This window comes from Balaenoptera acutorostrata, chromosome 13 (assembly GCF_949987535.1).
Source record: "Balaenoptera acutorostrata chromosome 13, mBalAcu1.1, whole genome shotgun sequence".
NCBI lineage: Eukaryota > Metazoa > Chordata > Mammalia > Artiodactyla > Balaenopteridae > Balaenoptera > Balaenoptera acutorostrata.
In genome coordinates this window covers 2,611,310-2,632,101 of record NC_080076.1, presented here as the reverse complement: position 1 = coordinate 2,632,101, position 20,792 = coordinate 2,611,310, and the positions used below count along the sequence as shown (strand labels likewise).

The 20,792-nt window shown below is 51.3% G+C and overlaps 1 protein-coding gene across 4 annotated transcripts in view; it reads right to left on the bottom strand.

Moving 5' to 3' along the window:
* The window catches only part of MBP (myelin basic protein), a 116,066-nt gene that overhangs the window by 27,982 nt on the left and 67,292 nt on the right, over nucleotides 1–20,792 (bottom strand). For all 4 annotated transcript variants that reach the window (XM_057526979.1, XM_057526980.1, XM_057526981.1 and 1 more), the window contains exon 4: nucleotides 5,453–5,874. In XM_057526979.1, the coding sequence (XP_057382962.1) occupies nucleotides 5,453–5,874 (422 nt within the window). The remainder of the gene's footprint in view (nucleotides 1–5,452; nucleotides 5,875–20,792) is intronic.

Below are 20,792 nucleotides of genomic sequence, written 5' to 3'. Positions count from 1 at the left end.
TCACTTTTCTCCGCGTGGGAGAGGCTATTTCTATACTAGCAAGAAGTACTGGCGACTTTAATGCATGGTATTGGGTACTTAAATAAGACCCCTGAGTACTTATTTAGAAGCACACCTCTGTGGATAAGCCTGTGGATTCTCTGCCTTGATGAGGCCAGGCTGTCCCCGCTGAGGGTGAAAACCCTCAAAAATGGCCTGTGGTCCATGCCTACACTTGGTCCAAAGGCAAAGAAGAATTTTCTAGTCCTCTATTTAAGACCACATCCCTTCTTAATGAAGAGGTCAATCTCTCTGCGACATTTTCAGGTGGCTCTGGGGGCTGGTGTTAAGGCCCCTCTACGGCCACCCCGGCTTCCTGGGCGCTGGCCACGCAGCCTGGGGCAGGGATGGCCCACGGCTCTGAGATGGGGTGGCCCCCTGGGCGACAGACTGGCCCACGGATGCCTCCCTGACGGCTTGCCCCTCCTGCGGCGGCAGGAGGAGGGAAGACAGCTCTCTCCGTCTGTGTGAGGGCAGAGGAAGGTTCTCCACCTCGCGTCCAGACGTGCACAGGATCAAAAGGGAGAGCGTCTCCAGCAGCAGGAGTGGGGCACCAGCAGGGCGGGAGGAGAAAAGGCAGGAAGGCCTCTTCCGGAAGTCATGTGTCACCCTCTCCGCCTTTTACTGTTTCTCATGGAGCAGGATGATTTCCGAGTGCTTAAGAGTGTGGTGATGTCCATAATGGAAAAACTCTAAGATAACCTGTCAAACCAGAGTGTGAGAAGAGATTTCTCCAGTTCTGGAATGCTAAGTCCGTACTTAGTGATTTCCACGAGAGATCGAGGGAGTGTTTTTTTCCCTTAATGATGAGATATTCCCTCAGATGTCAAGCTAAGCTCTCCATCAACCGGTAAGAACGGCCTGTTCCTTCTACCAAAAGGAACATTAACAATGATGGAAAGCAACAACATAAAATGGAAGTGAGTTTAACAGGAGATGAGTTAGGACAGGGTCTGATGGCAGGATACGGGCACAGACGAATGCAAGACAGATCAAAATTAATTCCATGTCTTTGCGCTTATTTCTAGTTTACCAGCGACCCCAAACTTACCCTCAATTTCACAAACTAACTGTCATCCTTAAAAGAGCCAGCCTGCCTCTACGTTCAGGTTCTCCGCTGTTTCTTCTGCCCCCTGGTATGTACCCTCCCAGGGAGCCCAGGCGGGGGCCGTCTTTCCTGTGCTCAATCACTCGGTAAATGCTATTGAGGGTCCCGTGTCCCAGACACAGGGGAGAATACAGTCATTTCCCCCAACGTGTACAGGACGGTGCTTTGAGAGAAACACTAAAAACCTGAGGCAGAACGAGAACAGTCCTAACAGAAAGACCGGGATACTGAACTGCCAGTGGAGAGAAAAGAACAGAACGTCTGTGTGTAAAGCAGAGGCGTGAAAACTGTGTGCAGAAGGGGGGTGCTTGGGCCCCCAGACTCACCTGTTGGTTGGTTGCTGTGTCAGAAGGTCATGAAAATACCAGTTACACCGTGTGCTTAGTAAAGGGAGGGTCACCAAAAAAGACAACTTAAAAAAATCACATGCAATTAGTCTGTTAAAATGTTTAATAAGTGCATAAAAAGGAAGAAATATATAAAAAGCAAAAGGTCATCACAAAATCAAATCAGAATACAATCACCAGAAGGCAATCGGCATTAAATACATCAACATAATCTACAAACGTTTCACTCAGAGGACGCAGCAGAATCGCTGCCAACACAGGGGCATACCATTCTGATTTACCTCTCGCCTGGTTAAAGACAGCGGAGGAGTGAGACCTCAGGAGGACACAGCACAGCGCTGGGAGCCGATCAATAATTGATCCACAATTGATCAGGGGAATGATACTTCAGAAGGAATTCCTGTAGGAAATCTCAAAAAGTGTTTGTTTGGGTGCAGAAACACATATGCTCAGCATACAGGGATTTTTCTCTAGAAAGATGTCTGGCCAAATCTCTTGGCAAACATGTACTGAGTGGCTGGGTCGTGGCCACGTAGACTCACGTTAGCTGAGATCCATGTTACGTGCATTGCTGCATCGTGAGCGGACACACTCTCGGCTGAAATGAGCGAGTGCAGCTCCACCGGCCCCCCCCACTTCAGGGCTAGACTCACACGGGGTGGGGTACCCTGCTCAGACACTGCCTGCCGTGTCCTTCATGTCACCTCCAACTGTCACCCTCCCCAGGGGATTACAGAATACATCTCTAACATTAGGGTGGCACGTTAACGATGAGGAGTTAAGTTACTGTAGAACTAAAACGTGTTAAATGAAATTGAAATGCAGTGGAAAAAAAGGCAGGAAACAGAACATTGTGATTAATTTGCAAGACTGCTTATACCCCAGGGCACTGAATGACAGCAAGCGTTCTTATCCCACACAATCAAGACTAGCGGCAGGGAAGTCATGCTGGATGCTGAGGACAGATGGACGCTGAGAGCAGCATGTTGTAAATGCAGCTCTGACTGTAGTCAACAGAGGAAAACAGGTACAACCACCAGTACAGAAACTTGCTCTGAAACAGCTGTAGGAAAGTAGACTGATGCAGAGGACGGTGAGACAGGCCTGTCCCCTTGCGTCCCTACTGGGGGGTGTCTGGGTGTCACATCACTGTAGCCACCCTGGCTATTGTCCAAGCTAACAGGTCACGATGTTGCGGTTAAGCCTGAGGGTACAGCGCTGGCCCCGGAGTGGCGGGTCTGATGGGTGGGTAGGTGGGGCAGCTTAGGGGACCCCCTCCACCCGCTAAAACTGACCAAACGCAGTGGCATCTCCGTCCTGACCACCCGCCCATTCCTCACAGGGCCCCAGGTTCCAGGGACTTGGAAACCTGCTTCTTAAAGGCAACAACTCCGCCTTTCTTTCTTCCTGCCACAAAGGCGCGTGGTCTCGTGAATGCACTTTTCATTTATGGCTCTCGAAAGAATATGCCGCCTCAAGGAATTTGTGTGCGCTTTGCTCGAATGTCAACTCCCGGCCGCAGAGGGTGGGTGTGTTGGTGCATTCCCAGGGCAGGGGGCGCGCACTGCTCACCCAGGGGCCACCCCACGTGCCCTCGGAGGAGGGGGGCAGGCGACAAACAGCCCCTTTTCTGGGAGCCAAGGGCTCCCATCAGTTTCACACGCTTCAACCCAAAGGACCTTTCTAGCACCTAATACAATGAGGGCTCTCCTGATTTATAAACAGAGCAAAGCAAAAATAAGATCAAAACCAAAAAATAAGCCCACACCAATAAATACCCCAGGCTTCTAGGCCATTGCGGGTGTGTCACTGGGTGTAGAGTGTATTATGCTTACACCTCCAGAGTTTAAAAGTGAACAAAGAATCCACAGTAAGATAGGTGAGCTGAGCAAGATTGCCAGTAAGGCCCGCTGCATATTCTCAGCAAAGATACTCGACAGGAATGTATCCCTAGCCTGTGTCTGTAATAAGCAACTACGGATATGATTTTGCGTTCGAACTCTAATGGATTTCTTTGGCATCAAAGGGCAAGGCTGCTCATTCGAAAATCTTCTTTACTCAACATCCAGTAGTGAACAGAATTGATACTTCAGAAGTTCTAAATCAATTATTTAAACATTGTTTTTATGTTTAAAAATCCTGTGAAAATGTTTTGATTTCTCTGAATCCTTGATAACCTAGCAAGACTAGTTTGTGAAGTGGATGCCTACTTCTGAGGCTGGAATCTTTTCTTTGAAAATGCTGAAGAATATCAGACTTGATGCAATCAAGGTTGTACTTTTACCTAAAGGAAGAAAAACATGTATGTCTAATATATATTCATTTTGAGATGAGGTCACAACAATTGATATAAACGCTTTCACGATTTTATTTTAACTTAACCCATTACCACCGAAATGAAGCTTGTTTTGTAATACATGCTATGCAGCTGCTTAATCTCTTCTGCACAGTTTAAATATATTTTTCCTGTTCTTTGGGTTAAGCAGAATAGTTTAAGGTTTCAAAACTGTCGACGCTGCATGCATACGGGGTGCTTTGCATAACAGCAAGACTCAATTAGGCAGTCAGGGTCTGGTGTGGTTTGATAGCTGTGCTTGATAAAGCATCTCGGATTGAAATCAGCATTAGAAATAGGTCAGAAGACCCACATTTCAGGGTGAGGGAAGACTGCCCCAAAGTACAGGACACTGAAGAAACCAATCAGAAAATGAATTCTATAAGCACAAAAGGTACATGGAGTTATTCACAGGAAGTCCTGCCAAGTGTCACGTGACAGATCTCAGCTCCCAGCAGGTCCCCGAACGCTCAACGCTCCTTAACACCACGCAAAAGGCGCAGCTGACGTCTGTGTTTATCTCCAACAATTTCAGGATCGTCAATAATTTTAAGAACCGTAGTTAGAGACTAAAGCAAATTCGAGAAACTCCTGAACTCCCAGTGCCCCGGTGTTGATGACGCTATAGGACCACGATGACAAGGGCCTCAGCTCCACACTCGACTCAGAGCCCCTTACAACTTCCCAAAGGCCTTTTAGGATAAGCACAGGGCACAGCCAGAAGCAAGGCTGCATCCTAGGTGTTTTGTGAGCACACCCAATAAACCAGGGGCTTTTTTGAAAAACCTCAGTCCTTCCAAAATCACCCGGCTATCCAACGCTCTAAAAATCAGGCGCCGCGCATGTGATGTATTTGCTATCGGAATGCCACTTGGGGGTTAGCTTTTCAATGAAGCATCAGCACAGATGATCTATTCACAACCTAGTCCAGAAGCCACTTTCACAAACCGGACCACAATAGGAGCAATTTTCTCCTGTGATACATTTTTATCCACAGAACATTTAAATAATGAAACTTCACAAATTCTACATTCAAATGAATGGAATAACAAACGAATACAGTTTTGATTCATAGACACACTCATTTAATCCCTCACACTCATTTATTTCCCTAAACAACTCAGACAAAAGAGAACGTCTGCTCGAGGCGAATTTAAATTTCGAGTTTGTTCAAAAGTCCTCAATCACATCCTTGTTGCAAAGCAACACGAAGCTAGCGGCGCTGAGTCCGGGAAAACGTTGGCAACAGCCCAGCGTGGAGCCCCGAAGCGTGGGCGGCAGAAGCCACGTCAGCCCTAAAGCCCCCAAGCATAAGACACAAAAGACCACAGTGCCCACATCCACACCGCCCAGGAGATGTGAACTCAGAACGTTCTCCGTTCCTGGACCACATCCTGACCGCATCCCTGGTGAGCAGGGGAGAGAGGGTGAAGTATCGAAAGCGGTGACCCAGGCCCCTCCCAGGAGCCCGTAAGCATCTCCAGCAAGGACAACACGTCTCCCCAGACAGCACAGAGGCTGTACTCCCTCCAACGGCTGAGTTCACCTGCGGTTTCCCTTCCTTTTCCGCTTACACCACCTGGGAGGCACGACCTGCACGCGCCTCTACTCCTCAGAGCTCACCTTGCCCGAGCCCCGCTTGGGTGCACCCCTGTCCGCGCCAAAGAAGCGGCCGAGGGAGTCGAGGATGCCCGTGTCCCTGTGTCTGGGGAGGAAGCCGTGCCTGGCGTGGTCCATGGTGCTCGCCGAGGCCAGGTACTTGGATCTCTGGGAGGGTCTCTTCTGAGCCGCCATCACATCCAGGCCCTCGGGAGCAGCCGCGCTGTCTTCTTGGATGGTCTGGAGCTCGTCTGACTCTGAGGGCCGGTCTTTGAAGGTGTTGTCCTCCCTCCCTGGGGCATCTCGGGAAAAGAGGCGGATCAAATGGGGGCGGCCCCCGGGGTCAGCTGGGCTGGCATCCGGCCAGGCATTCTTCGGGCCCGCTGTGCGCTTGGAGTCTGTCACCGCTGTGTCCTGCAAGGGGGTCCCATTGTTCTGGTCCACATCTGCAAACAACAGTGAGATATGAATACGGCTGTGCAAAGCGGGGCGCGGACAATGCCGCTTTCTTCCCGGGCTGGGCGACCGGCCGTCTCCCAGCAAATCCACAGGGTGCGCAGGCGCCAGGGAGCTCCACGCGGCCCCGGACTGCCTTGGGCAGGACCCATCCGGCCCGAGCATCCTGGCGGCGGCTCTGTGTCTCAGAGGCCCTGGGAATTGTCTCAGGTGCTCCAGATCCGGCACGGGGCCTTCCCGAGCAAACAGGGCCGCCGGGCACACAATCTCCCCTAGGTGCTGCCACTCCTGCCCTGGGGGGCGGGGGTGGGGGGGCTCCAGGGTTGCAGGGGCCTTGATGGCACGTTTATCATCTAAAAGGCTACTGGTGCCTGAGCAAAGCGTGTTGGGAGCACTTATTTGACAAAAGGTATTTTTAGCATTCTTGGTAAAAGTGGAACTGCCCACACCTTTTGCAATTCATGCCTTAAAGACATGGGGCATTTAGAATGCTTTAGTCCCCAGCGTCCACAAGAGGCCTCTTGCATGAGAGAGAGCTGCTTGCTCAGGACATTTTGGTTCGGCTTCTCCTCTGTAAGCAGCAACACTCAGACAGTTTAAGTGGAAACGGGGTGGTTCATGTGGCAGACCACCCCCCTTAGCTTTTTACAAAAATACACAGCATTTCTCTCGAGAATGACAATACCTCCATCTTGCTCTCAGTTACCACAGGCGGGCATAAATGAATGTCATGTAGTTAGGCTCTTCTCCAAAGTTTATTACTTTTCTACGGCAAATGTGGCTTTACTCACACTATCCATCCATCAAACTGCCCAGAAACCTATTTACTAGCATTTACCAACAGCATCCGACCACCCATCCACCCACCCATCCACCCACTATCCACCCATCCACCCACTATCCACCCGTCCACCCACCATCCACCCGTCCACCCACCATCCACCCGTCCGTCCACTATCCACCCGTCCGTCCACTATCCACCCGTCCGTCCACTATCCACCCGTCCGTCCGCCCACCCAGCCACCCATCCTTACCAGGCACCTAGCAAGTGTAATGTCCCCTGAACTAGGCGAACAAGATGTGGTCCCTGTCGCATGAACACAGATGAAAATGAACGTTACGGGTTGAATAATGCCCCCCCAGATGGTGTGTCCACATCCTAGTCCCCAGCACCCGTGGATGTGCACTTATTTGAGGGTTAGGTCTTTTGCAGATGTAATCCAGTTAAGATGGGTCTCACTAGAGTAGAGTGGGCCCCGACCCAATGACCAGTGTCCCTGTGAGAAGAGGGGGATTTGGATGCAGACACACACACACAGAGGCCACGTGGCATGGAAGCCGACCGTGGCCTGGTTTGTCTACAAGACAGCGTTGCCGGGAACACGGGGAGGCGGGTGACCCGGGGCAGACCCTCCCCCCGAGTCTTGGGGAGCGCGCTGCCCTGCCCACACCTGGGTGCCCGCATCTGGGTGTAGATTCCTGGCCTCCGGACCCGAGAGGGTAGAAATCCCTATTGTTTTCGGCCACCCCGTTTGTGGTAATTTGTGCGGCTGCTGCAGGAAACAGATGCAATGTGTAATTTCATGTTGAGTAACGACATGAAAGGAAACCGCAGGATAGGGGCGTCAGGAAGGCCCCCTGAGGGGACCGCTGGATGACACGGGAGTGTGGGCCGAGGGCGGGGTGGCCGGGGTGGGGGGACATACTTCTGCAGAGAAGGACGCCCAGGACAGCATCCTCGGGAAGGAGCTTGGCTTGTTCACCGGGGAGAAGCAGGAAGGCCTGGAGCCCGAGGGTGCAAGGCTTAAGGTGCTGGCCGGTGAGCAGGAGGAGGGGGTAGATGGGGAAGGGGGATGGTGGGGGGGGAGGGGATGATGGAGGAAAGGGGAGGGGGGATGGTGGAGGGAAGAGGTGAGAGGAGGATGATTCAAGAGACAGGCCAGCCAGGCCGTGCAGGGTTTCAAGGGCTGAGGCAAAGGGTTTTGTTCGCAGAAAGTGCCCAGAGACAGCCAAGGAATGGGGTGTGGGTGGGACCAGACTTCAAGGGAGGAGAAGGCTCAGCCTGCAGGTGAGCACAGGTGCAGGTGAGCACAGGTGGGAGGGGCTATGGTCAAGGGAGAGATAGGGTGCAGGGCCAAGCTCATGTCCTTGGGGTGCCAGGAAGGAACAGCACATGGCTGGGGGATGACTGCAAGGAGGGTCTTTCCTTTTGTTATATGTATGCGGGGGAGTTTTTATATCTACAACCCCTACTTCCACAAATATATAAATAACAAAAACCGAGTGATTCCACACTCCTTTAACAAAATCACAGGGGTCAAGAGACTGTCCCATGGGTGACACTCATCGTGCAGTCAGTATACTGACTTATGTTTCCAAAGCAGAGTAACTGACTCCCAACGGATATCATAAATGTTTGCCGGAGACCAAGTACCAGGCAAACAGCCAGACCCTGGGATCCTGCGGTCTTTTTTCTGCTCCTAAGAGGGTGCACACAGCTCTCAGGTGTGCCCAACGCCGGCCATGCTACAGGCCTTATAAATATGTCACTTAGAATATGGTGCATCTTTTATGACCACTGGTTACTTGAACCACATGAGAACACCAATATTTATCACATATCAAATCCCTCACTGTATCGCAGCAACGTGAAAAAGCACCATGAAGAATGCTGTGGCCGGCACAAAGCTGTAGATTTTTGCAGGGATGCAATCCTGATTTATAGGTTGCAACAGAAAGAGTCTGATTTTCAAGCTGTGCTTTAGATTCTGTGGCTGATATAAATTAACGCAAATGTAAAGGGGAAACAGGCACTATATTGTACATGATTAAATGCATTAACGAAACACAAGCGCCTCTGAATACTAATATTTTTACAACAGTTGGCTTTTGTGTCTCTGAATATGGGTATTTGTGAGGCACAGAGAAGGGCGTTTGTGTCCTGAAAGTAGCTTCTCCCAGGACGCAAGGAGCACAGGGAGAAGCTAAAATCTGTGGCTCTGCAGCATTTTGGGTAAGGACAAGGGCAGTTTCAATTTGTCAATTAATAACAGCTTTAATCGAATTAAAGCCCAGGGCAGAGTTCTTCTCTAGACTCTGTCTGGAGCAAAGCCTCTAGTGCACAATGTGAGGGGCACACGTCTGGCTCTACCCAAACATGCACTTATAATCCTCTCTCTATTATTGTACAAATTCTACAGGAAATTGCACAAAAATGTCTTAAAAAACCCCACCTCCATCTAATGGCTAAAATGACCCCAGGAAACTTAGGGAAATGCACTGGACTTCTGGGGGTGGTGATATTAAAATCACGAATTGCTCCCTGGACCGTCTCTGAGAAGCCGAGGACGTCACCGGCTGGAGGGTGGCTTCTGGGGCACAGAGACCCCCCCCCCCCACCCACCGCAGAGCAGGATGGCGACCTTGGGGCAGTGTTTACTCTTTAGAGCAACTCACAGGTGTCACCACCCGAGGGAGACTCCAGCCCAAGGTCTTGGCAGCACCACTTGGGCCTGTGGGTCCTCAGCGTCCCACCTGCCCAGAGTCAGGGCCTGCAGGGCGTCCCCGAGGAGGGCCCTGGGGGCTGAGCTTGCCCCCCCCCCCCCCCCGTGCTCCGCAGCGAGGGCCCTGAGCCGCCTGTGGTATCTGCGGTCCTCAATGAGGAGGGACAGCCATGCGCTGGCCTCCGGCACCTCGAGCCTGCTTCAGCAGCACACGCAGGGACCAGGCGTGCTGGGTGTCCCCCCAGGGCCACCCCTCCGGTAAACGCAGTGCCCGGTCACAGCCCGGAGGCAAAGCCGAGCGCTCGCTGGATGCTCTGTGCGTTACCAGCAACCCCGCGAGGCAGGTCGTTTTACGAGCCCTTTTACTCATGTGAGGAAACCGAGGCAGAGAAAAGTGAAACAGGATTCGACGGAGGCGGTGATGTGCATTCTGGGTCCCCAGCTGCCAGCTACGTTCTGCCGACTGCAGACCATCCCCAGCTATGGGCGCCCCGCAAGCCTGAGCCAGCCCCTGCTGGCTTGAACTGGCACTAGGTTTTGCCTCTCAGGGTCACATGTAACTGCAGATGACCGATGGCTAAAACGTTTCTGTTTAACAGAGAGGGACTGACCGGGAGAGACGGAGGGACATCCTAGAGCGCTGCCATCCTGAGCTAGGAGCCCAGCCTGGGCCCCACCTGCAAGACACAGGGCCCTGGAAGCCCCCAGCGCTCTGCAGGGCTCTGTTCGCCCACCTCCCCCGACCTGCACGCATAAGCGTCTGCTCACAATTGACTACATCCGCTGTCCTTGGCAGAATATGTTAATGACTGTTAAACACCCAAAAAGGCTGAGTTGAGGAATCCTGAAAATCATTATTTTCTATGATTCCATATCATTTTTGCTATAACCAGAAAACGACACACATCACATATTCATATAAGATCATCTCAAAGAAATTGTGATGCTGAAGTGAATCTTGTTCTATATTTAAATATGACTGTTTTTACCTAGACTGTGTGTCTTATGCTTTTTTCCATCACAGCCATGGAAATCATATTCCATCACCAACTTTCATCAAAACCTCATGTGTGAGTGCATGCGTGTGTGTGTGCAAACATGAGAACACACACAGATGCCGAGGCACACCCCAGACCCAAATAGTCAGAAACCAGAGGATGGCCCCCCTTTCTGCATTTTTTTTTTTAACAGGCCGGGGTGGAGTGGGCAGTGAGTTATTCATTCTCCCAGTAACTTGGCTTTTGCCCTTTAACCGAGCATTGTACGTGGTCAGTGACACCTCCTGTTCACCCAAGCTCAGAGCACGTGATTATCAGGGAAGTTCAGTGTCAAAGATGCTGATGACCTGGAGCCCGTGGTGGTGTCGGGTGTTTCCCACCCTCGGTGTCCTGTGGCCCTGAGTGCTCTTGTCGGGAGGCCGCGCCTGCGGGGAGATGACTTGTCCCGCTGGAACTCAGGGCTTTTCCCGGCTTTGAGCTGACCCAGGCGGGCAGCTCTGTTCCCACCACCATGGGAACATCCTGAGTCTACCCAGGCGGGCAGCTCTGTTCCCACCACCATGGGAACATCCTGAGTCTATCAGGTGAGGTCAGCGTGAGCACGGGCTGCGGCTTCACCTTCTGAGTTTGCCCGTTTCTCCAAATGCCACAGGCTCTCAGGTCAACAAGAATAGAAAGGATGTACTCAGTTTCTCAGAGCAGGACCGTATCGCTCATCAAACCAGAATAACACATAATACAGAAATCCCCTCTGTGAGTGCGTCAGCCTATTAAAGTTAACGACAAAATGAAAACCTTCTATCGGTAAGATATAAGTCATAGTGTTCTTCTTTTCACTACAATTAATTTAATGTTTCTTCCTATGATTAGACAGGGATCGATCATAAGGGATCATCCTTCCATAACGGATCATCCAACTATAATTTCATCAGGGAAGTTTAATAAGATTTCATCTTCACGGCTGATCAGATTGGAAACAATAAAAATGATCATCACTCACCCAGTCAGAGGTTTTGCCAATAACAAACTTTAAAAATGTGTGGTAGAGGCTTAGCCCACTGCAAATCATCACTGCTGGTTTGTTTTATTTACAGGTATCATTCCCATCTCAACGGGAGGTTCCCAGACTTCACAGACCAGTAAAATAGCAAAAATTAGGGGTGAGGTCTTCATACTGGCATATCCAGAACTTCGAGAAGCTTCTATTTTATTTATAGCTAAGCTATAAAGAGAAAACAAGTAACTACCATGTACTAGCCTATATTTCACTAAAGAAAGAAAGGGAATTTGGGTATTAAAAGAACAGGAAAGGCATCACCTCAGAATAAAGGGCCGTGCCACGTCTTCAGGTCACTTTTTGACCCAAGGGGCTGCATCTGTCCACACACGCCTCACAGGCCCACCTCGAGTGGAGGCTCTGGGTCCAGCGCTGCTGGTGGCCTCCTGGGCGGGGCAGGGCTGGGACATACCAGGAAGTCCCAGGGTTCCAACAGACTCTCCCTGACCCATGCAAAAGTCCCAAAACCCGAACACCATGCTGCCTTTACTGAACCCCTTAGAGCTTCTCACTCTGCCACCAACCTCTAACAGCCTCCCACAGGGGGGCTTTTGGTATATACTATACATATATACTTTTCTTTTCCCCCGCATGACATCCATTCAGATATTTTGATAGAAAATAAAATCTGTTTCTTCATTTTGAGGGATCAGACTCACTGGTTGTACCTACATTTTTTTTTTGCTTGGTTTTAAAAACAATTGTTTTTGGTGGCCTATCTAATTAGGTTTGTAGCCCAGACTATAATTTTAGTTGACTATTTTAAATTACAGAAAAAAAAAAAATCACCCAGAAACTAAAGTCACAATTGAACTGATTTGCTAGGTCTGTCTCCCATCACAGGGATTTTTCCTGGCTCAAAACCATGGATTTCCAGTTTGCTGTCTCTGCCACTTCTTCCTGGTGGGTGTGACATACACAGTGTACCCGGCTACAATCTCCTATGGATGCCCCATGGAAGCCCACCCCAAGCGCTTCCTGGTTACCTTTTATAGGGCCTGAAGTAGAGACGATTGTCTAAGGAACTGCTGGGGTTCGTGAAGTTCATGTCCAGGCTGCTAGCACCAGGGCTCCTAGAAGTTCAGGCAGTGCTCTGGACGCCCATCGAGGTCACCGGGACCCTGCCGTCCCAGTCCTTTACCTGCCGTAACGTCGTGTGGTACCCGAGGCAGAAGCTACCCACAGCCTGAGCATCCCAGCGACCTCGCATGGAATGGGGTGGTCACCTTCCTGGGTGGGGAGGGCACTGAGCCACAGTGGGGACGGGGCTCTGGGGCACTTGCGCACTTTCCGCTAGACGCACAGGGGCAGAAGTCAGAGCGGCTGTGAGCCCCGCTGCCCTGGCGCACTGCACAGTTTCCTCCTAAAGTGATTCGCAACCTGGTTTCCCAGCTTATAGTCGCTTGAGGAAGTATTATCCAAAAAGAAATCCATAAGCCCGAAAGCACCAAAGGTGCTACTTTCATAACTGTTCATAGGAATCCTTAGTTTCTAAGGAACAGATGGAAGGAACTATCACTGTGGAATCCACAAAAGGGAGGAAATCTTCAGTTTTTTGGTCTTCGATTTGCTGTTTTTAAACTCATGCTTTATAACTTATATTGTTCTTCCGTATTTTTTCCATCAGATGTCATCTTAAAGATCAATGAGACCATCGACACCATTGTAAAATGTAGATTAGCACGACTGACACTATTTCAGGCCCTCTCTCACTGGGACAAGTTGACCTGGCAAATGTGTGACCCCAAGGTCAAGCCCTTCAGGGCGGGTGACCTGAATCAGAAGGGGAGAGGAAATCTGAAGTCACACGGCCTTCTTTAGAGTCAAGAAGAACTTAAGGGATACAGAGATGGTTGTAAGAACTAAAGAAAAGTTATCCAATACTTCAGTCCATTGCAGAAGAGGTCTTATTTCCCAAAAACCAAGAGAAGGTGATTGGGTTTCCTACAGCTCAGGAAAAACGAGGCAGAAGCTCAGAACTCAAAACTGAAATAGACAACACAACTGTCCTCAAGTGGCCTTTGTAAATTTCGATTCTCAGTTGGCTTCTGTGGTGGGGAGATGGTTTGGATCTGCTGTTGCAGGATTCTTCCCCGAGGCAGCTTTGCAGACGGGCAGTAACTCCGCAGAGCCTCCTGCTGACCCTCGCCTGCCCTGGCCGTCCCCTCCCGGCCCATCAGCGACCACGCAGAACCTTGGCCTCCTTCTGCAGAAACAGGCTCCAGCTCCACCCACCCCCGCCCAACCGCCCGCCAAGCAGAGATTCTGCAGCAGGGAAGCTACAGAAAAAGGAGGTAGACATCGTTTCATCTGGTAGACCTGAGTCCTGGCCGGGATTCTCATTTTTGGGTGATGGTATGAAATTGGTCGAGTTTCCAGGTTACTTTTCTCTGCATCTGCTGATACACGTTACCTGACAGAGGAACATCTTGTGCCATCTCATGTGACCGTCCACATAAGAAAGCACCGTGCCTGTCCCGTCTGTGGACCGTCAGCCCCTCTCCATCCTGGGGGTGGAGGCGCTGCACCGGCCGCCGGGCATGGGGTCTGCTGGGCTCGGATTGAACACGCATCCAGCGCCCTTCTTCCCGAAGCAGCCTGCCCGGAAAGGCCAGGCTTCGGCTGCGGGGAGCAGCCCGCGGGCTCTGCAGCGCCTGACCTTCAAGGGGCTGCCTTACACCGACGGCCACAAACCAGGCTGTGAGCTCAGGGCCTTGGACAGAACCTCACGTTAAAGCGATAGGGACAAGCGCGCGGTCCGGGGCGGAGGTGGGGAGGGCAGGAGGGAGCCGCTCCTTACAAGCACCCGCTGCCCCTGGCCGGCCGACCCTCTGCGCAGGAGGGGCGCTGGGTGGGGTACGTGCGCATCTCCGATGTGACCGGGCCCCTCTCTGCAGAGGAGCTGGCCACGCCCCTGGGCCCGTGGAGCCCTGGAATTTGCCAGTGTGGGCCAGGGGGAAGAGGACCCTCCTTGTTTGTGGAATACTTCTGTTCCTGGCACGCTGCACTCAGGGTCACCAGGGAGGGCGAAGGAACAAAAAGGCCCATGGTTGTGGCCTGTGGATTTGCTCCGGCAGAAATTCTGCATCTATGAGAGGTATGCGGCCGCCCGCAGGCTGCCTGCAGAGATTTCTTTAAAACTTCGCCACAAACGAATCTTACCAACCCACCCATCTCACACGAATGCCTCCTTTGTGGACCCAGAACATATAGTTTTTATTTGCTCTAAATAGCTGGCCCCTCAAACCCTCCCACAGCGGGGATGGGGTCACGGGCGAGGTAGCCCCGCGCGGAGCTGGAGCAGGACGAGGGGCTGCCCCCCGAGTCTGCACCTTCTCCATCGCACAACAGTGGTGACAGGCCGAACGCCCGGCCTCCCAAACCCAGCTGGTGTCAAGATGATGAGATTCCAAAGAGCCCGGTATTCACACGGTTCTGTTCCCTGGGCAGCCTCTGGGGATTCTCACAGTAACTCTGCACAGACTCGCGGAGGCTGCAGGATGCCCCGAGAAGGTGGCACCACGGGCACCACTACCAACTGCTTTCCCGTGGGGAGCAAGCGAGCTAAAACAGGTACTCCTACCTCTAGGCCAATTTTACACAGTGGTGCTCAACAAATGCTGGTGGCGTTAAACTGAATTTGGACTACAGGACCAGAGTCTGCTGTAGTCAAACCCAGCAGACCTTGATTTGGTTCTACCACCTACTATGTGACCTTGACCACATGATCTAATCTCTCAACGCCTCGGGTGCCTCACTGGCAAGATTGAACGAATACGTGGAGCTCCCTCAGGTCACCGTTCTGACGAGCACCTGCGGTGCACGTAATAAAATGTTCTTAGCACCGGTGCACAGTGAACTCTCAGTGGGGGCTTTTATTATTGTTGCTATTATTATGATATTTATAAAACTAGTTTGGGAATACCTTGTGTAAGAACCCATACATTTTCCGTCCACCCATCCATCCTCCTACCCATCCATCTATCCATCCACTCACCCACTCACCCATCAGCCCTTCCATCCATCCATCCATCCATCCATCCATCCACCCATCCATCCACCCACCCACCCATCCATCCATCCACCTGTCAATCCACCCAACCATCCATCCATCCATCCACCTGTCAATCCAACCATCCATCCATCCATCCATCCATTCATCCACCCATCCATCCATCCATCCATTCACTCATCCATCCATCTATCCATCCATCCACCCACCCATCAATCCATCCATCCATTCACTCATCCATCCATCCATCTATCCATCCATCCATTCACTCATCCATCCATCCATCTATCCATCCACTCCCCCATCAGCCCACCCATCCATCCATCCACCCGTCCATCCATCCATCCATCCATCCATCCACCCATCCATCCATTCAATATTCATTTCATGCCTCTGTAGGCAGAACTGTAAGAATGGGTCCCAATAATCCTCACCCCTTGTACAATTCCCACTTCTCTCAGTGTGTGGAACCTGTGAATATGATGAGGTATCACTTGTGATCATGTTATGTCTTATGGCAAAAGGGAGGAGCCTCTGGAAGGCACAGTTTTCTCCAGCTGGTAGCAGAAGCCGAGGTCAGGGAGACTGTCACCCAGGTATGAGACGGATGGGGAGCGAGCTGCTGGCTGTAGAAACGGAAGGACCACGCGCAGGGTCTGGAGACGGGCCTCCAGGAGCTGAGGGGACGGCACGGTCCATGGCTCACAATGTAAAAAAATAATTGATACATTTGCTATCGGGCGTTTTAGTAAATGAGAACGTTATTTTTAGATATTTTCTTGGGCACAGTTGCAGATCTGTCCTGCAGCGCTGTCTGTCCCTGGAAGCCGCAGGAACAATGGTGTCAAATGTCTAGCGGCAGAGATGGGGGCCCTTCACACAATGTCTGCTTTTCACGAGCGGCCTCCCAGCACTGAGAAAGTGCCCACGCAGTGCCAGGACCAGCCAGTGTCAGCTACCGCTCTTTCTTAAGGATAAAAATAACTTGAAAACTCTGCAAGTGAAGAAATATTCAGTGAAATACTTAAAAAAAACCCTCAGGCAGTAAAACATGATTTTTCAGCTTAAGAAAAGGTGATGTAACAATTAGATAAATGGAAATAAAGGAAACATTCCAAGATATCAACTATAAAAATGTTCTCAGGTAAACTCTCTTTATCCGCTGTTTTAACTGTTCCCAGATATATATGGCTTTAGTCAAGCGCATGCTAATATTTTCATGCTTTTTTTGGTTTGTTTATTTTCTTTTTTAGAAATCGTTTTGAGACCATTTATCATGATCATATAATCAGACACCATGTACATTTTATAAGGTATCCGACTGAAGAAATGGAAAATATTCCCTATCTTCCCATGCAGTAGAGGTAGACACCTTAAAAGACTGATTTATGAAAATTCTAACTTAAACACAATGGGTGCCTCCCTCTAATAATCTATTTTTATGTTTTGTTGCATGAACTTTGAATAATTAGATAATTTCATAAGGAAACTATCAAACGTAGAAAGTCAGCATTTCCACATCATGAAAATAAATCCACACACACACACATGGATGTGTGAGTATTACAAAGTTCTCCAAAGTTGAAGAAAATTTGATCTCCTTGAGTCTCACTGTAACATTTTACATTTTTATCCCAGAGACAATTTGGCATCATTTGCTACAAGTCCTGGTTTATTTCCGAGGGACCCTGGTTTGAGGAATCTGAAGGATGCGATTGCACAGTGTAACCTGCCAGGTGCTGGAGCAGGTCCTGGGCGCTGAGGCGGTGTCGCTGCTTGTTCACCTGTGATCACTCGAGGCCAGCATCGCTCACAGCAGGGCTGGAGCAGGTTGCAAAGTCCCTTCTGGCCTGAAGGTCTACACATATCGAAATGCAGGGCGTGAAATGTGGTCCTTAGAAAGTGGTTGCCTGGGGATAAAGCTTTTAATCCCTGCGAATGCTCTGTGCATTGTGGTGCGCCGAGCTATCACTCAGTGCCGTGGTGTGAGGAGTATTAGTTCATCCCAGGGCTTTCCAAGAGTACCCAGAGCAGAGTGAGAAGGGATGTCGGTCCCGCGGAGGCTGATCTGTCCACATGTGTCTAAACCCCATGTTAATGTGTGCCACTCTGATGCCCAGGCATTTGGGGCTGGAATCTCCCAGGTCAGCCAGCCCAGCTTCCAAGGGCTCCCAGGTCCGGATCTGGATCTCAGTCACTCTACCTGAACTTTCCTGACCCCAACTCCTGCTACCGTCGTGGTAACCCGCTTGCATCAGGTGCATCCGTATTTCTGAATCTTTGACTCTGCTGTTCTTCCCCTCCGCCCTCCTGGCCAGGCAAACCCCCCCTCCTTCAGGATGTGAATCCCCTCCCTGGACGCTGGCAGCCGGGGCTGATCTTTAGATGCCCCCTGTACTTGCTATTCCACCCAGTTTCAAGTCGAGGTGACGGAAGGGTTTCAGGGTCTTAACGTTGACGACCCGCCCGTGACCTCCTCGGGACAAGGTGCCTCCCCCTGGGCCCCGTGGACGCTGAGCTGGGCCGACGCCCACGCAGACCAGCAGGAGGGCAGCTGAACGAGGCAGGGAGGGAGGGAGGGAGGGAAGGTCCCGGACGGTGGTTCTGTGTGGCCTGAGAGCAGGGGGCTTGGCCACGACCCGGGGAAACGTCTGGAGAGGCAAGTGTGGGAGCCGGGGCTGACCCTGCCATCCCAGCTCCTCCACGCCTGCGAGCCCCGTCTCGGACGTGCTGCATCCCGAGGGCCGTCCTCTCAGAGCCTCGAGGACAGAGTCACCGTCCGCCGTGCTCAGGACCCTCGGTGCCTGCCCACTGCTGACGGGCCGAGGGCAAAACTCGCACTGCGTGCAAACTCCCCTTTGACTGCTTTCCAAGTGTCAGCTCCGCCCGCTCTCCTGCAGCCCTGCCGCTCAGCGCCCAGCCCTCCGGCCCAGGGACCCCGCACGGCCTCCCGGCCCCAGGCAGCCCCGCGGGGACATGCGGTAACGGCCGCTAGGGGCGGCTCAGCGGCCACGTGCCCCAGGCCCCCTGGAGCCTCCACAGAGGCCGGGCCCTGCTCAGGACTGTCCCTGGCCGGTGGCCTCCGCACCGCCGGGCTGTGCTCCCCTTCCCACCCAGTCTGCAGCAGACTGTCCCCAGTCTGTCCCCACTGAGGGGCTCCTTGTTCATTTACACCTTAGGGCACCCAGGGATTATGTGCTGTGTGAATAGACAAAACCAGATCTGTAACGCTAAAATCAAGTTAAAGAGCAGAAGAAAAACATTTGTTAAAAACAATTGTGATTTTTTTCTTTTTCAATAAATTTACTTCTAGGAAATGGAAATGTCTGTTTCCTTAACAACGATGGTTAGGATGGTTGTAAGCCTTTTTGGTTGTTGTCATCTTTGTGTGTGTGTGTGTGTGTGTGCGTGTGTGTGTGTGCGTGTGTGTGTGTGTGCAGGCACTCCTATGGTTAAAGACTGCCCTTGGTAACAAGATACCTCCGGATAGATGGATCAATGGATGAATATGATCTTGATATATTATGATTGAGGTTTGCTTTCTAAGTAATCAGGTCATGCGTCCGGAGTTAATCTGCTTATTCTTTCCCATTAGAAAAGGAACATTGCGTTGGCTGGAGAAGGCGGATGACAGATAGTAACAAAGCAGCCTTTGAGAACGGCAAATGGACAGAGGGCATTGCCCCGGCCTCCCTAATCTCCACGTAAATATCACAGACCACGGATAATGCCACACTGATTACGAATCAGCATCATCGCTTGAGGACAGATGCCCAGCAGAGACATTTAAATGACAGGTTTCCTAACAGAAAGCGCCTGCACCATCACCGCCGACCTCCGGTCCGGGGTCAGTTCTGCAAACCACCGCAGGTTAGAATGTTACCCACAAGGGCTGGGATCATTGGTGATAAACAATCACAAAATCCCACACTTTTCAGAACGTTCCATCTCCTGTAGCAAAGACATTTCCAAAGTTAAAAAATTACTATTATGAATCTAACCTCTTTTTCTTTCTATCAGAAAAAGTGCTACTTAGTAGTGAGATTGCTTGAATAATGGCAAGTAGGCGACACACAGGAAGAAGAACCACGCCTCCCACACGACTGTGAGACATGAAATCGACCACACATTGGTTCTGAGGGAGCATTTCTCAGGACACACGGGGCAGGAAGGCACCATTTGAAAAATTCAGCTGCAGAGTTGAAGCACGGGTCAGTGGCCAGCCTGTGAGTAGATCTGACGTCTGTGTCAGGGACACACAGGAGGGAGAGCATTTCACTGACGTAAGCTATTAACTGAATGTACGAAATACTTAATGATCTACACATTCAAATTGCTGGACCACATTGCAGGTTAAGTACAGATAACAGTGTGTGTGTGTATCTGTTAAATATCACACTTCTATTTAGTGGTAGTGTGGAAACCCAGGGTCCCTTCGTGTCTTAGGAGCGTCAGAGATGTCTGCTAGTGAGGCTGGCATGACGGCTCCCCGGGAACATTCGCAGAGATGGACACGTACTTCCGCACAAGCAAAAACAGCCGACTCTGCTAGAGCACTTCAGATCACCGCCCCCCTTTCTCCGCAACTTTGAGTGCGTCCTGCTCTGCAAACGTCCCCCATCCTGAGGAAAAGGCTCAGGATGGAACACGTGTTCAGAGGAACACGTGCTGGGCCTGTAAGTTCATCCTGTCAAACCCTGGCCTCTGAGCTCTCCCTAAAAGCCACGGTCCTCCGTGTACCAGGAGGCCGGGCAGAGCGGCTGGGGCAGGCGGACCCTCCACACGTTCCCCCCGGGGGAAGCCGAGACTTTCCATGACCATCGGTTTTGTTCTGTGGCTCATCCCAGTCTCGGGGCCTCTCTTTAGAATTCCCACCTTTCCTTCAGTTCAGGGAGAGGCAGCTTCTGGAAGATGGGCGTCGGGAGAGGGTTGCTTCAGTGCAGGTAAGTACGGGCTTGGGGACATGAACTCTCAAGGTGGGTCAGTGGACTCCGGTTTGATTGCTAATCCAGACCATAACAGTCTGCAGAGGCAGGAAAAGAAACCTCCGACGCAGCGAAAGGCCAAGGGTCTCGCATGCCTCAGCCACCAGCAAGGCTGACTGCGTCGTGGATTAAGTGAATCAGGCACTAGGATGGATTTCAGCTCCGGGGGGTGATGTTTACTAAACACCCAACTGCAAAGGACAGACATAAAAATGAAGGTCTAAGCAAACAGCCCTGCCCTCTGGAGCTCAACGTAACAGACAAAATAATGGCAGCCTGGCAGGCGTCTGCCCCCCGAAGCCCGGAGCACCAGCCTCCTGGTGGCATCACTCGCAGTGGCCAGGACGCGGAAG